The sequence below is a fragment of the Chrysochloris asiatica genome, unplaced genomic scaffold, assembly GCF_000296735.1.
Source record: "Chrysochloris asiatica unplaced genomic scaffold, ChrAsi1.0 scaffold00006, whole genome shotgun sequence".
NCBI classification, from domain to species: domain Eukaryota; kingdom Metazoa; phylum Chordata; class Mammalia; order Afrosoricida; family Chrysochloridae; genus Chrysochloris; species Chrysochloris asiatica.
The window spans coordinates 15527023-15544314 of NW_006408524.1; the positions used below are offsets into that span (position 1 = coordinate 15527023).

A 17292-nucleotide genomic window follows, 5' to 3' on the forward strand; every position below is an offset into this window, starting at 1 on the left:
CCAGAGTACTACTTGGAGGCCAGGATGGCCAAACTTGGTCTCTCATTCTTCGGACATATTGTCAGGAGGGACCAGTCACTGAAAAGGATACCATATTTGGTAAGGTGGAGGGTCAGTGAAAAAGAGGAAGATCCCGCCCCCCAGCAAGATGGATTGGCAGAGTGGCAGCATCAGTGTGCTCAAGCATGGCTACAGTAGTGTGGTTTGCCCAGTATCAGGCGGTGTTTCGTTCTGCTGTGTATAACGCCGCTATGAGTCAGTACCGACTTGATGGAACCTAACAACTATAACAGATGTTTTAGTCACCACTTTATGTCATTGAAAAAGGTATTTGCAATGCATAAATTATTGTTATTGCACACTTCTGTCATGCAGACCCCATCAGTTTCTATAACCAAGACCTTATTTTATAACTACTGTTTCATTTCTTTGTTTCTAATTTTCATATTCCAATAACTAGTAATTACCAATACAGCTTGAGTGCATGTTTGTCAGTTTCAGACTGAAAAAGTTGGTAAAATACTTCAGTTTCATCACCATTGACTTTAGTGGTTGGTGCCTAAATTTGAATAATAGAAGAAGAAGAATATTTAACTGGTCTTCCTTGTGGTATGTGGGTATTATCCTATCATAGACAGCATTATACTTGGAGATAGATCTTGAGATGTTGTTTTTGAGTATGAGTGAGATAGTGTTTCTCTTCAGTGTGTCATTCTCAGCCATTCCCAATTTGTCTTAGTGAACCACATGGTTATGTGATTCAAAATGACCAATACCAGTCCATTTCAGTTCAAAAACTGCCTAGAGGATATTGATCTTTATGCATTCAGTTTCATTTTTGACAACTTACAGTTTTCCTAGATTCATACTGCGTACATGCCATGTTCCCATTATTAATGAATATTTGCAGCTGTGTCTTGTCATTTTAAATTGTTTCCCAACAGCAAATGAAAAACATGAAAGCTTTGCTCCATCTGCATCATTATGGTCAACTCTACTTTGAGGAGGTACCTCTTCCCCTAGAGTATTTGGAGTGCCTTCCAGCCTGAGAGGCTCATCTTCTGGCACTGTATCCATCTGATAATGTTCCTCTACTATTCATAAAGTGTTCAGAGGCTACCCACTCAGTTGTCATCCATGCCTCTTTCTTTGTAGTCTGGAAGCTCTGCTGACACCTATCCAACATGTGTGCCTCGAATGGTGTTTAAATACCTGGGCATAACATTCAGCAGCACAGCCACACAAGTCACTGCAGTACAACTTATTGACAGACAAGTGGTGGTTGTACCTTACAGTATTTATAAAAGGAGAGATCAAGTTTGCCAGGCAGTTGGTGGCAGTAAAGGCACCATCTAGTTCTTCTGGTCTCAGACTAGTGGGGACTATGGTTCATGTGGTCCATAATCTTTTAGACTAATTGTTTCTTAGTGGTTTTGATTTTCTTCACCTGCTTTGCTTTGCACAGAAAGTAGTGAGTCTTAGATGGTTGCTTAGTGTGTTAAGACCCCAGTCGCTACTCAGCAAAGTAGAATGTAGACCATTACCTTTATGGGCTATGTTATGCTAACTGTGACCTAGAAGTTCCCCAAGACCGTGGCCCCTGTCCTTCAGGCTTGAGAGTTACTATTTTTTTTTTATAATTTAGAGTCTCACATTCTCTTATAAGAAAATAAATTTCATTTTCATACAGTTTCTAAGGTAGTTCAAGCTTTCCATTTTCTGAATGATTGGATGAATCCTGTTAATCCATTCCTTTGTGTAACTCGGGAATCTATATTTTATAAATTCAAAGCTTTTGCTTTTTCTTTTAAAATGAATCTGTCTTAGGAAACTGATATCCAGAGTGATTTTGTTGAAATAAGCTTATTTTTTTAAATCTGTCAATGAAATAGGGTGCCAGTTAATGCTAATTATTGTTGGAATAAAAGTGGAGAGTTACAGCCTCATACTAGACCTGTTGTTGTTTGTATCGCTTAGCCCTGTCCACACATGGGGTATTTTACTCTTAGTTATGATAGAATGCTGACGAACTTAAAAATAAAAACAAACAAAAAAGACTTGTTTGGAAACATTGGTTGGTTGGTTATGTGTCGTGGAGTTGGTTCCGACTCATAGCAACCCTGTACAGGGTTTCTGAGGCTGTGAATCTTTACGAAAGCAGAAAGCCTCATCTTTCTCCCACGGAACAGCTGGTAGTTTCGAACTGCTGACCCTGAGGTTAGCAGCCTGATTAATAACCACTACGCTACCAGAGCTTTTGGAAACATAGGAAGGCGTTTTAAAACAAAACACTTCCCCCTGGACTCCTTGTCTTTTGTGTTCATTGATGCCCTTCTGTTGTCTCTCTGTGCCTTCTCTGAGGCCACCTCTGACTCTGAATGTCCCCACAGCACATACCGTTCTTCCTCTGACCCTAGCCACTGACCTTAGATCCACACTCACAAGGTAAAGAGTACAGCCCTCCAGACTGACAACGTTTGCCCAAGTCTTCAGATGCTAGCCATAAGCACTTTGCACTTATGACCTGTTGGCTACAAATGTGAAGTTTCTCGTTAACTGTTTGGGTTCAGGAATTCTCTAGAATGATTCACAGAACTCGGAACAACACTATCCTTACAATTAAAGTTCAATGACGGCTAAAAGGATGCAAATGAAGAGATGTATAGAGCGAAGTCTGGGAGGGTTCCTAGTAGAAAGCTTCCATGTCCCACAGAGGGACATGCCACTCTATAAAGCACTGATGTAGCTCAGCAGCCAGGAAGCTCAGACTTTCAGTGTTCTGAGTTCTTATTGGGGTCTTGTTACATCAGCATGATTGACGGATTGAACTCAGCCTCCTGTTCCTCTCCCTCCCTGGGGTTGGATTGATATTGTAAACTGAGTCTCTCTGGCCTGGCCAGCCTCCACCCAAGAGTCACATCATTAGCATAACCTGAACCGGAACCCTGGTGGTGCTGTAGAATAAGCACTGGACTGCTAACCACAAGGTTGGCATTGCAAACCCACTAGCTACTCATCAGGAAAACGATGAGGCTTTCAGCTCCCTTAAAGATCTACAGACTTAGAAACCCTTCACAGGGTTGCCATGAGTTGAAATGATGAGTTGGTTTGGGGTTTGGGTCCAGAGAACAAAGACAGTCTCATCTTTCAGGAAATTCCAACCAAGTGTCTTCAAGTTCTCTCTCAGGAACAAGAAGAAAAACCAAATTCATTGATAAAGTGTGGCATTATGGGATCAGTGAGCCACAAGATGAGTAGTTCAAACCTACAGGCAGCTCCTCAGAAATGGTGTACAAGGTTGCTATGAGTTAAAACTGACTCGATGGCACTTAACAACAACTTAACAACAAAGTATAAAAGTATTACAGTAAAATCATAGAAACCTTTATTAAACAAAAATATCAACATGTGACTATTATTTCCCCACACCTCCTCCATCGAGCCCTATACACTTGTGAAAGCGCTGTTTCCATCTCGCTAACCCTTCCCCGAAGAATTCTGTGCTCTCTGATTTACATCACATCAAAATGGCAGGTTTTTAATCCTCCGGGAACTTAACTTGTGTTCCTTTTAAATGTTCTTTGTGTTTGAGGAATAGAAAGAAGTCTGAAGGGGGCAAATATCAGAGCTTTAGGGTGGATGGTAAGGTTTCCCAACGAAATTCTTGCAGGACAGACCTTTGCTACCCAGGAAGAATGAGCAGGCACATTGTCGTGAAATCTGCTGAAAAAATTCCTTGACTCAACTTCTGTGGCCATTTCTCAACAGTGCTGTTTTCAGTGGTCTACAGCTTCTTCCTAATAAGGCCCTATGGTTATCCTGTGTTGTTTGAGAAAACCTATTAAAACAATCCCTGTGAAGCCCCCCAAACCAGCCACTGTAACTTCTGAGCTCTCCAGCAGATTACATTGAAGGCCAGTGTTAGTTTTGCATAGTTTTTGAAAACTACCCTAAGGAGACTCAGACAAGTGTATTACTGAGAGTACTAGTCTGCAGAGACATGTTTAAGCATGTTTTGTTTGGAATAAGGCTGTGCATGCATGAACTGTCACCCTAGTAGCAAGGCATTTTAATTTACCGTCATCTGAGTATATCCCGCATCCCTTAATACGAACTCCTGCAAAGCATTTTCCCTTCGCTTTTAGGGCTACCTTGTACATACATAGATTGCATCCTTTTTAAAAACTCTCCTGCCCACCTTCTTACTTAAAGGGCCAGAACGAAAATCGTGTACTCAATGTATAGTCGAAAAGCAGCCGAAGAGGTGAAGCAACAATTGATCAAACTACAAGTCAATTATTACATTCTAGAAGAGTCCTGGTGTGTAAGAAGATCCAAGTGAGTATTCATTCAACACAATATATTTTATAAAAGCTGAAAAGGCTTGAGTTTCATGACAGGTAGCCTTCTTGGTGGCATATGTGAAATGTATGTATGATCTCCCAAATTATTCATACTTGACCTTAACATTTTTTAAAAACTGTAACCTAAAGGCAGATCTATTTTCTTTCAAAAGGTTTCCAGAGTCTCAAACAAGATAATGTCAGTATCTCATTGTAAGGCAGTAAGCCAGCCGCTGAAGACTCAGGCTTCCGCTATCCATGCTGAACTCTGTCCACACCACATCCTGTGGGTAGATGTGACCCCTCTCAGCTCAACTTGAAATAAAGTTTTCCTTTCTAGCTGTTTCACATCTTATTTGAATTGGAAAATAATTAACTTGGTATGACTCATATTCCGTTGGTTGGCATTTTAAAGTATATTTCTACAGAGAGGATGATTAAGCAGGGTATAGCTAGCTGTAATGTCAGTAGGATCTCGGGACCAAACATGAATTCTGTTGTTGACTGTTTGGAAATGACGTTCATGGGTGGCTGGACCTCAGTGACGGTCATCTGCCTTGACATTCATTCAGTAGCCTTCAGGTGGAGAACAGTGCCATCAGAAATGACAACTATCTTATGGAATGCTGTTATTTTGTAAATTCTCATTATTCTGTAACAAAACATATGCTTGAAAGCAACAATCAGGAAATCGAACAACGTTTTACTTTGGGCCAATCTGCTGCAAAAGACCTCTTTAATAAGTGTTGAAAAGCAAACCTGTCACTTTAAAGGCTAAGCCATCAGAGGAAAGGCTATCCTGAGCGGAACAGCGGGGTCCTGAACATTGTTTCTCAGCCTGAATTGTTCCTGTTCAGTTTCTGAGTTCTGGGTGGCCATGACAATTGACTTGTCAGCCCCAGCTGAGTAGAGAGGTGAGGTTGATGTCATTTTTTGCATGTATTCATTCACTATGTATTTTAATGCTATACCAATTTATTATGACAAAAGTATTCAATATTAACTCATGAGTGAAAATAATTTTGTGCCATAGCATCTTTTTCCACAAGGAAAATTAAGTAATTGCTGACTGTTGTGAATGATTGTGCTGTGAATATATGCCAAGTGAACTAAATTTCATTGTGATTTGTAGGAAAGGTTATTATTCTTATAGTTGTAATTTAGAAAATTGCATTGCTGTGAGTCAGAAGCTAACAATATATTCAAGAGTCTTCATTGTTTCCTAGATCTCGCATGTTATTGTTTTTGTGTGCCATCAAGTCAGTTCTGACTCACATCTACCCTGTATAGGGTTTCCAAGACTGACTGGAAGTGTGAACTGCAGACCTTGCAGATGGCGGTCCAGTGCTTATCTTACAGTGCAAAGTATTTGAATATTTAAACATTGCAGTGACAGGATTGCTTTGTGTTCCCTGATGTCTATGGACCTCCTTGGGTTTGACAACTGGAGTCATCTTTGGTTTCCATAGGAAGACCATTGCTTTATGGACAAAAAGAGATGTAAAGACAGATTTAGGAAATATGCAATGAAATCGTGCATTCTGTCATGCCAGTTAACCAGCTTCAGATTGTCTGCATGTGGACTGCTGACGTGGGCACTCAGGGAGAAAGCCTAGGGTGGGATGGGTGTTGGCCCAGTTCTCCCACCTGACCTTGACTTACCATTGTTGTGTCTGTCCCAGCAGGAAGGAACCGAAGGAACATTAGGAAAGTAACATTCTCCCATATACTTTCCCCGATCAGTAACTGAAACAACACTCTCCATCTACTGCTACAAGAGTGATGCTAAGCCTCAAGAAATGTTAGACATGTGCCCCTCTGCTTAAACCTGCAAACAAAACATAAAAGTTGTGCCTTCTTTTTCAGCAGGGAAGCAAATGGAGAAATCAGACAGGGGACCGAAAGGGAGCTCCTATTTATCTAGCGTTTAATCTGTGCCCAGCACTGTAGTGAGCACTGTATTGTGTGATCTCATTGACATATCCCCTCCTTAATTGTGTCATTTGATTGTTGTTGTGTGCTGCCAAGTCAGTTGTAACTTACAGCGACCCTATATAGGGTTTCTGAGGAGCAGCTGGTGGATTTAAACCACAACCTTGTGGTTAGCAGTCCAGTACTGATCCTACAGCACCGGGTTGTCATAAAGTGCCATGAAGTCGGATCCGACTCATAGCGACTCTCTGTAGGGTTTCCAAGGCTGTAAATCTTCACGAGAGCAGAAAGTCTCATCTTTCTTCCGCAGAGCAGGTAGTGGGTTTGAACAGCAGAGCTATGGTTAGCAGCCCAATTCATAGGCCACTATGCTATCAGAACTCTTTCTCATGTTGGTAAACGTATGTTAAAAACTACACTCTAAACAGTCTTTGTAGGAACACACATGGAAAATAAAATCTTCTGGATAGAAAATTTGATGGGGCCAAAGTGAACTATTATGTCAGCGCTTTGACAGAGCAGTACCACTGCTTCTAGAAATTTAGCTTGCAGAAACGATACAGGCCCAAGAATGTTTTCAGCAGCATTGTTTTGAAATGACAAAATGTGAAACAAAAATATCCATCTATAAAGCAATAGTGGTCCCTGGGTGGCACAGATGGTTGTCTTCTTGACTACTGATGGTTGGCAGTTTTGAATTCACCCAGTGGTGCCAAAGCAAAAAATGCCTGGTGATCTGCTTCCATAAAGATTGCAGCCAAGAAAAGCCCTTGGCTCACAACTCTGCTCTGTAACATATGAGGGCACCGTGAGTCAGGCTCGGCTGAACTGCAGTGGGTTTGCTGTTGTTGTTAGGAGTACGGAGACTGTCATGAATGATTCCAACTCCCAGCAGCCCCATGTGACACAGTTGAACTGCTCAGCAGCACAGCGGGTTCCCGAAGCTGCCAAGCTTTAGGAAAACAGACGCCTATGGCGCTCTCCCTCAGGGCTTGGATGGGTTTGAACCGCACACTTTGGGTTTAGCAGCCCAACACATAATCCACTGCACCACCAGAGTTCCTTTTAGGAGTAATAGCAATGGTAGGATTAAGCACTGCACTGCTAACCACAGGTTAATGGTTCAAACCCACCAGCAACTCCTCAGAAACCCTATACAGGGTTGCTATAAATCGGAACTGAGTGGATGGCATTTAACAGCAGCCACCTATTAAAAGGAGCCTGCTAACCACAAGGTAAGCATTTGAATCCACTAGCCAGTACCGGGGAGAAAGATGAGGCTTTCTGCTTCCATAAAGATGTAGTCACCGAGACTCTAACAGGGTCTCTCTGAGTCTAAACTGACTCGATGGCATACAACCACCACCACCACCTGTTAAAAAAAAATAAAGTATGTCTTTATGTACCGAGGTGGCAAAATGGGCACATTTTATTAAGTATAGTTTCAGAATAATCCAATTGTAAAAAATTGGAATGTTTGATATACCGGTCTGCCTGTATTAGTAAGCATGTGGGTCTGAAGTCGGATAGCAGATGTAACAGAATATACACTGACTTGTTTCCAGATCCCACCTCTGAGAAGTGATATTCTATGTGAGGGTGACTTTCTTTGGTTTTGCTGGTGAGGCACTAGACTGCAAGGTCGGTTTCAACAGCAAGGTCAGCGGTGGTTCAGACCCACCAGCCACTCCTTGGGAAGTCTACACAGGGTCACTGTGAGTTGGAACCGATTCTACAGCACTTAACAACAACAGCTCTGTATAGGTCTCAATTTTGATTTTTTGCAATGATTGATTTGATTATTTTTGAACTTTTTTTTGACAGATTACATATGTCATTTATAAAAAAGCATGTGCGTTTCTGCTCGCGTGCCTGCCTTCTGGTGAGAGGAGAGGGACCGTACTGGGGATAAAAGACACTTGTTGGGAAAGTGTTTATGATTACTACTTTGTCTTTTTAAGAAAGCAAAACAACTATGACAAATCATAAGCACTTTTTGATTATTTTTATGTGTTTTAAATATCTCAGAAAATATGAAAGCGCAACTAGCAAAATAAAAGTTCCTTTTTTAAAAACAGCTTGACTTTAATTTTGCAGTTATCTTGAAGGACTTTTTAAGGCAAAATAGACATCAATTCCATTTTCTTTATAAAGACATTGCTTTTAAGATTTATGCATTTAGCCATGAGGAGAATTTAAGATCTTTAAATGAACTCATTCTACAATGTAATTAATGTAACTTCCCTGTGAACTAGGCACACTTCCCAATTAAAAGTTTAGAAATCAATGTATTATAATTTCTTACTATGTGTTGGTGCAAAAATGGCACCAACATTTCTTCCGCAGCCTTCTACTCAGCTGAGTTCAATAATTTATTGCCGTGGCCATACAGAACCCAGACACCTTATTTAGAGTTACGGGGTTTATTAGGAACGGTAACAGGTTACAATTCAGCATCAGACATGTTCATACACAGACCTTCAAGTTAGGACAGTCTCTCAGCTGTGCTCACAGGCAGGTCTTTCTCTGCCCAGGCTAGACGTTCCCCATCCTTGCTCTATAGGAGTCTTGGTATGGCTCTGTGGGTTGATGTGCTAGACCACAAGATCGGCACTTCAGGCTCACCAACTGCTCCCCAGAAACCCTATATAGGGTCACTGTGGGTTGGGACCCACTCAACAGCACTTAACAACATGAGTCAGAACAAACTCATAGCACCACTTAACAACAACAAAGAGGATCTATGGCATCTTACAAAATATAAATAATTATCGTAGAACTCTTTAAAAGCTATGCTTATCTAAGTAGGACAAGTGAAATAAGGCTCAATTTTCATGTCTCTTGGTTTTTCTAGGCCTGGTTGCAGTATGCCTGAAATTTGGGATGTGGAAGACCCTGCTAACGCTGGGAAAACCCCCTTATGTAACCTCTTGGTGAAGGAGTCGAAGCCTCACTTCACCACTGTGTTTCGGAACAGTGTTTACAAAGTCTTAGAAGTCATCAAAGAATGACTGCTACCTGAACTGCTGCCGACACAGAACTCCATCAGTACTGGTTTTAACATTTTGCTAATATGTCATACATTGTTTTTAATTCAAGTCTCAAAAAAACTTTTATAGGTAACTGTTTTCAAATAGAAAACGTTTTATTTGGTGAACTGGAATACCATTCGGACTGTAAAAAAATACTTAACACCTTGATTAATTGGTTATTATTTCAACGCATTCCTTAAAATTTGCTATGCAAATGAGTATGTGCTTGTATGACTTAAATATCTGTGCTTAAGTGAGCAAAGCTACCTACAGAAAAGGAATGTGGCCAGGGTCAAACGAGACTACAGTCCATTCTGAACTCTGTAGGAGTTGTCTGACAGTTTCCAGACTATTGACACCTCTCGCTGCTGCTCCTGCCTCTTGCTGTTGTCTTTTAGTGTCTTGGAATGCTAGCCCAGTGATGCTAGCCCATCATCACCGTGAAGACCAGTGATGGGGCACAGATGTAGGTTATGTGCTAGTTGGAATCATCTCTTTATTTCACGTCTGTGTTTTCTTTTTGTTTTCTCTCACTCTTGTTAATGAGGCGTTTCCTATCCATTATTAATCCAAACTTTTGTTTTAGTGATGTGGACCACATTCTGTTATTAACTGTGCATCATTTAATAACAGCATTCTTTGTCAGATCAGTGTTATTTACTCATTTAGTTATTCACCAAGTACTTATTTTTGTTTAAAAATATATATACATTAATGGAAACTGCATTTTTCTCATTTTTAGTATTATTTGAATTTTTATATTTTAACACATTGAAATCACTTTTTAAACTTTTCATGTTTAGTTATTAATGTTCAGAAAATCAATTTTTAGCACCTGCAAACATAATAATGCATTTAGAAACTAATGTATATTTGCATAGACATAATTTTCACTGGCTATAGTAAGTGGCACTTTTTCTTTTACTGTTATGATACAATAAAACATTATTATTAATGTTACTGTCAAAAAAGCAAATGAAGAATGATAAGTGAAGTTTTTATATTTTACTTTTAAATAAAGTTCCCATCTTTAATGAGACAAAAACCTAATGTTATACATTTGATTCTAAAAACCATCATATCTGTTTGAGGAATGAGTAAATCCAGTCTTCCTCTTTATTTTGAAATTTTTCAAAACCTGTTTTTAATTCTTTGCATGAGATTTTGTTTCTTAGAAGTTTATTTGTGTGAAATGAGATTCTTCAAATTGGTACATCCTTATAGCTCTGAGAAGTGGCTTTAAGATTTTTAATTCTAACCAAACCCTGGCTATGTCTGGCTACATCTTTAATTACACAGTGTTCTCTTCGTTAACCACGGGCAGATTAACCTCATTGTGGATTGTCCTTGAGCCCTGAGTCCTCAGGACTGATTTCCAGTTACCACACCTGGGAGCCACTGAAGATTTGTTCTCTTTCTACCTTCTTACCAGAGTCAGGATGATCCTGGTCAGGGGGATGCACTAGCGTGCTTACATTGTTGTTGTTAGGTGCCATTGAGTCCATACCGACTCATAGCGACCTTATGCACAGTAGAACGAAACACTGCCCAATCCTGGGTCAACCTCACTACTGTTGCCACGCTTGAGTCCTTCGATGTTGCCACTTGGCCAGTCCATCTCGTGGGGGTCTCTTTTTCTCTGACCCTCCACCTTACCAAACATGATAACCTTCTCCAGCGACTGGTCCCTCCTGACAATATGTCTGAAGTATGAGAGACAAAGTTTGGCCATCTTGGCCTCCAAGGAGCATTAGGAAGCTGAGAAGACAGCATGTCCGGCTGAGGGCTGTGTCACCAGAGTCAGGCCTCCTTCCCAGACCTCAGCCTTAGAGCTGCTACCTTGATTCTTGCGATTCTAGCACTCTTTCTCATTTGCCAGTCCACTGTTTGATTTCTCAGACTTTCCCAGCTTCAGAAAATAAGCAGCAGCTGGGGTGTTGTGGAGGAGGAGACAAATTTTGAGTGGTAGTGTAGCAACCCATCAAAATGGCAAGAGGGCAGTGAGACTGAGGGGCTGCCCGGTGCTCTGTGGTCATCCACAGCTGTGGTGGGACAATCAGACTGTGCTCACCTTTATCATCACCTGTCTCTCATCCAGTTGTGGCTGACGGAGTCCACCCAGCACTTAGAACTTATTCTTAAATTCATACTCATTAGTTCCCAACCCCCAATAACCTCCTTCCTAATGAGTTCTGGTCTAATGGGTGGAAATTCTATACAGGACAGAACAGTAAGGTACTATTCTGTTTCATATGCTGGGAAGTTAGAAGTCGGAGGGGTTTTGTTTTGATTTTTGAGACTACTTTTGCAGCAGTATTTACTAATATAACCCCACCACCAAGCTCGGATGATCTCTGTTGCGAACTGAGGCCTCAGTGGGTGAACTGCACACACAGGGTAGCTTCTATCTGGTAGCAGTTGGTGCTATTGACTGGAAGTATCTTTTATAGCAACATGGGCTAATCAGTGGGCTCAATGTGCCTGATAAAACAGTATTATGCCTCCGTATTTGATGTATTTTAGCATTTACAAATATTTTTGCTTTAGTGTGAGGACAGTTAGGATGGGCAAGGAGGCCATAGATAGAGCTTATTGCTGTGACATTGGAAAACTAAACCTGGGGCAGCATTTGTATGAAAAGGGCCCCGGGCACCAGCTTGGCAGAAGAGTAGGCCGGTGGCATACATTAAAGGAGAGTGAAAAGCTGTTAGGAAGAGGCGATGCTGCCTTGGAGGATTGTATTTTTATGGATTTTATGCCAGTTGTTTACATGTACTATATATATGTTAAATAAAAAGATCATGAAAAATGTGGGAAATGTTTGTCCTTGATTGTTTCCATCCGCATCCTGACTAGGTGTGCACATATTCGATCTCATTCTATAGTCAGACACATGAACTGGTTGTGTTGATTGCAATCCTGAAAAAGGGAGGGGGTGCTGCTGCTTTGGTGGGCCTGTAGCTTGGGGATTGCCCCCTACTTCTTCTGTATTTACAGCAGCACACATTACATGCTTTTCTCGATCATTTCCTTCAAACCGAAGCTCAGACCCTCTACCTTTGAGTGGATTCTGCTCCCAGAACACTGCGAGCACTGGGGAGATCTGCCCCAAGGGTTTCCAAGGCTGTATATCTTGACGGAAGGAGGCTGTCACTCCTTTCTTTCTTGGAGTGACTGGTGGGTTCAAACCACTGACCTTTTGGTTGGCAGCCAAGCATTTTAACCATTGTGCTACCAGGGCCCCTGTATTTCCCTCAAAGGACACAATAATTCATTTAAATGATATTTTGAGGGGTAATTACAGGGTTGCTGAAAGGTTTTTCTCAGGCATTAAGCTGCAGACCAGTTTGGTGTCATAACATTTCCTAAATTATATAGCTCCATGATTTTGCTTAATACAAACATCAACTTATTGTTTTGCTTACTTGGGAAAAGACAGCTTGGTTCATTTCTGTGCAATTAATTTCTTAGCACACTGACACCTTGATTCTCTGGTATCACGTGTTCTATACAGTGGTTCTCATCCTGCATCAGAATCACTGGGATTATTAAAATGCACTTATTAAAATGCAGGTTGCTGGAGCCTCCACACATTGTTTCGGATTCAGTGGGCCTAAAGTAGGAGCTCTGGTAGCGTAGTGGTTACAAATCGGGCTGCTAACTCAAGGTCAGCAGTTCGAAACTACCAGCCGTTCCACAGGAGAAAGATGAGGCATTCTGCTCCCATAAAGATTTACAGCCTTGGAAACCCTGTACAGGGTTAATATGAGTTGGAACCGACTCCAAGGCACACCACCACCACCACCAAAGTAGGACCTGAGAATGTGTATTTCTAGCTAGTCTTAGATGATGTTGATGTTCGTCTGGACCATACTTTGGGAACTGCTTCTGTAGTTGCTGGGAAAAGACAAGGCCCCACTTCTGCTGTCACTTACCCACCAAGAACACTGGTTAGACCTTCTACTGGAAACTGATTGGACCCTGTTGCTGCTGTATCACTTGGGAGGCATTACTTCAACTGAATTTGCATGGATGGAACAAAGAACAAGGCAGTTTTCCACCAGAACATTGATATGGCTTGTTCACATGGTGTTTGGATCATTTGAATATTCTGATGCTGTAAGTTAGATTTGGATTTGACCTGTTTCTTTTCTGCTCAGAACTGGAAAAGAAATAAAAATGCTTTGAAATTGTACTTCCCTCTAATAAAATGACTTGGTCTAGAAGAAAATAAAATTTAGTGATACGTGTGGGTTTTTAAAATTCATTTTCCACTTTATTACTTTTATTTTGACCCCAGAAATCCTCAGTCTTCTCTATTAGAGAGCAGTGAAGGATCAGAAATAGGTCCCTGGATTTCTGATTTCTTTTTTCTGCCTTCCCATTTTTTCCTTTCACCCAACTAGAAGCTTCTAATTTCAGTAAAATTGTTCTCAGTGCAAGAAAAGACCTACTACTTTAAACTTCATTATATTCCTGAATGGGTCTTCACTTCACAGTATGGTATCAGCACAAATACATTTTTACATTCAGAGTTGAAGAGGACATTAAAGTATAGGAAGGTGTTGGAATTTTTTTCCTTTGACATTTACTCCCATGAGAGATTTTCAGATTCTGGATGAAAGTAGTGGGAAATGTTTTCCTCTTACGATGTTGAGTCATTGCAGTGTAATTAAGAGGTAAGATTTTTCTTTCTCTTTTTGGTAAATAGAATAGGATAGTATTGATATTGGCTCTGTTTTCAAAGCAATGTTTTCTGTTCTCAATTATTTCTAAACCCAAACTCTAATTACTTTAAATAAGCATAGTGTTGTCGAAACGACTCTCACATCAAGGCTACTGCTACCCAGTATCCTGTTTTTGACTGCATGTTTATTTCAATACAGCATAATAGCTTTTCATTGATTTTTAAGTACCAAGATGTTTTCCTTTCTTTTTTTGCTGCATGCAAACATAATACCGTGAAAGACTTGAATTTAGCAAAATTAAGCTCATTGAATTGTTACACTGGTTGCTTCAAGGCTTTATCCTTCCTATTTATAAAAAGTAGAATTGTAATAAATGACCATTGCTAAATAGATTTAGCAACAGGTTAGAGAAACTGACTAGGGGGGCGGGGAGACTGCCTAAGGTCAGCTGTTCCACTGAGCTTTATTGCCCCAGCTCTCTTACCTGGTTCTTTGGTTTGATGGAGTACAAATTGAAATCTTTGAACAAACTGATGCAGCACATGAGGTACTCACTCATCTATGCCAAGAAACTTGAAGACAGTAACCTGGCCAACTGCTTGGAAGAGATGCATATTTATGTCCATTCCATAGAGTGATGACCCAACAGAATGTGGAAATCATCGAACAATATCACATGCAAGTAAAATACTGCTGAAGATCATTCAAAAAATGGCTGCAACAATACATCAACAAGGAACTGCCAGAAACTCAAGTTGGATTCAAGAAAGGAAGTGCAACTAGGGATATCATTTCTGATGCCTGATGGATCTTGAAAGCAGATAATATTAGAAGTATACATACTTGTGCTTTATTGACTATGCAAATGCTTTTGACTGTGATTCATGACAAACTATGAGTAACATTATGAAGAATGGGATTTCCAGAATATTGGATAGTGTTCATGAGGAACCTGTACACAAAGATCAGTCATTCAATAGAACAAGGGGACACTATACACAAACAAAAAAACCCTACACACAAACAAAGATCAGGTGTTCAAATAGAACGAGGGGACACTGAATAAAATCAGAAGTGTGTGCAAGTATTCTTTCACCATACTTATGCAATCTGTATGCTGAGTAAATAATCTTAGAAATTGGATCATATGAAGAATAAAGTGGCATCAGGATTGGAGGAAGACTCATTAACAGTGTGCAATATGCAGATGGTACAATCTTGCTTGCTGAAAAGTAAAGAGGACTTAAAATACTGATGAAAATCAAAGACCCACTGCCTTCAGTATGGATTGCACCTCAATATCATGAAAATCAAAATCCTCACAACTAGGCCAATAATGACATTGTGTTAAATGGAAAACAGATGGACGTTGTCAAAGACTTTATTTTGCTTTGAACCACAATCAATACTCAAGAAAGCAGCAGTCAAGAAATCAAATGGCATTGCATTAGGCAAACCTCTTTAAAGTTTTTAATAGCAAAGATACCAACTAGCTCGAGGACTAAGGTATGCCTGACTCAAGCCATGGTATTTTCAATAGCCTCATATTCATGTGAAAATTGGGCAATGAATAAGGAAGACAGAAAAATTTATTCATTTGTGTATGGTCGTGGAGAAGAATACTGAAAGTACACTGGACTACCAATGAGCAAACAAATCTGTGCTGGAAGAAATACAGCCAGAATACCCCTTAGAAGCAAGGATGGTGTGACGTCTCTACTACTTTGGGCATATAATCAGGAGGGATCAGTACCAGGAGAAGGACATTATGCTTGGTAAAGTGGAGGTGGGTCCGCAAAAAAGAAGACCCCCATACAAGGTAGATTATCACAATGGCAGCAGCAATGAACTCAAGCGTAGCAGTTCTTAGGATGGCACAGGACAGCGTAGTGTTTCATTCTATGGTGCATAGGGCCGCTGAGAATCAGAATCAATTTGATGGCACCAAACAACAACAGGTATCTCTGCTAAGTGATGTATGTTCCTTGCTCATTGTTTTGCTACTCATACTGAATTTATTACTGGTTCCAGATGACTAGGCAGTCATTTTGAATTTGTGCAAATCATTACTGCAGTTCCCTGTTTACACCACACACACAGTGCTGTTGTTGTCATCACACACTCCCATTGGGAACCAGAAGAATCAAACTGAACAAAGATTCCTGCCTGGAATAAATTTCTTGGAGCTGGAGGCTTTAACATTCATGGCCTGTGTGCAAAGCATTTTCATTTTTTTTTTTTTTTTAAGAACAACTGACTCCTTTATTGATTTGTCCTTCCACCCAGCCTCTGATTACTTGCATTTCCCCCTGGCTTTGAGATTTTACCCTGGGTGGAAAAGAACAGGCAGGATATACCTCATCATTAGGGGCTCCATGAATCTCTGCTTCTACAAGGACCTCTGTTTCTTGGCCCAAAGAAGAGGTGTGGACGGCTGAAGCTCTGTAGTGTCCAAATGGGTTATTGAATGTAGTGTCCAAATGGTCTATGAATGTCAAGCAAATTGTGACCCAAAACTGACCCCCACTGCCCATGAAAAGTCCATTTAGTGTCTATAAGCCCACCTACCACTGGAAAGACAATCATTTGCGTTAAGGTTCATTTCTTTGCTTTCTGGGATCCTGGTGTCATACTATAGGACAAGCACTGAAATGTCAGTTGTTCAAACTCAACCAGCCGCTCCTTGGAAACCCTATACAGGGTCACTATGAGTAGAACTGACTATGCACTAAACAACAACAAGACTACACTTTCTGGAAAACAGTGAATTCCCCAGAAGGTATAACAAGCCCCTTTCAGACATTAGTGATAGAGACAGTTTTGTTGAATGAATAGATCTTTGCAGCAGGCACACAGGACTTGAAATTCTAGATTGGCAGTTACCACCTGAGTAAGTGATGCACATCTCTGCTTCCTCATAAGAATGCTTGGAATCAATGCTATTTTTGGACAGGGTTTTTGTAAGCAATAGTAGTGAGGCACCCATCACAATGCCCTGTGCCACCTTTAGAAGGTTGATGCCTTAGAATAACCAGATAGCCAACAAATCCACAGCCATCAAGTAAATTACAACTCATAGTGACTCTGCAAAGGGTTTCTAAGGCTGTAAATCTTTAAGGAAGCAAAAAGTCTCATCTTTCTCCCAGAGTGACTTGCATGTATGACCTGCCAACCTTGTAGTAAGCAATCCAGGCATGATGGTTAAGGTTTTGGGTCAACTTGGGTGCATCAGGATTCTCCATGATTTAGCAATTAAGATGTTATCACCTCCATGATGAGATCTAATATAATAGAATC

The 17292-nt window shown here is 40.6% G+C and overlaps 1 protein-coding gene across 1 annotated transcript in view; it reads left to right on the top strand.

The window, feature by feature from the left end:
- Positions 1-9887, top strand: part of DPY19L1 (dpy-19-like 1 (C. elegans)) — a 116065-nt gene extending 106178 nt beyond the window's left edge. Inside the window, exons 21-22 of the mRNA XM_006832270.1 lie at positions 4213-4338; positions 9130-9887. Coding sequence (XP_006832333.1) covers positions 4213-4338; positions 9130-9286 — 283 coding nt within the window. The 3' untranslated portion in view covers positions 9287-9887. The remainder of the gene's footprint in view (positions 1-4212; positions 4339-9129) is intronic.
- The last annotated feature ends 7405 nt before the right edge of the window (positions 9888-17292 follow it).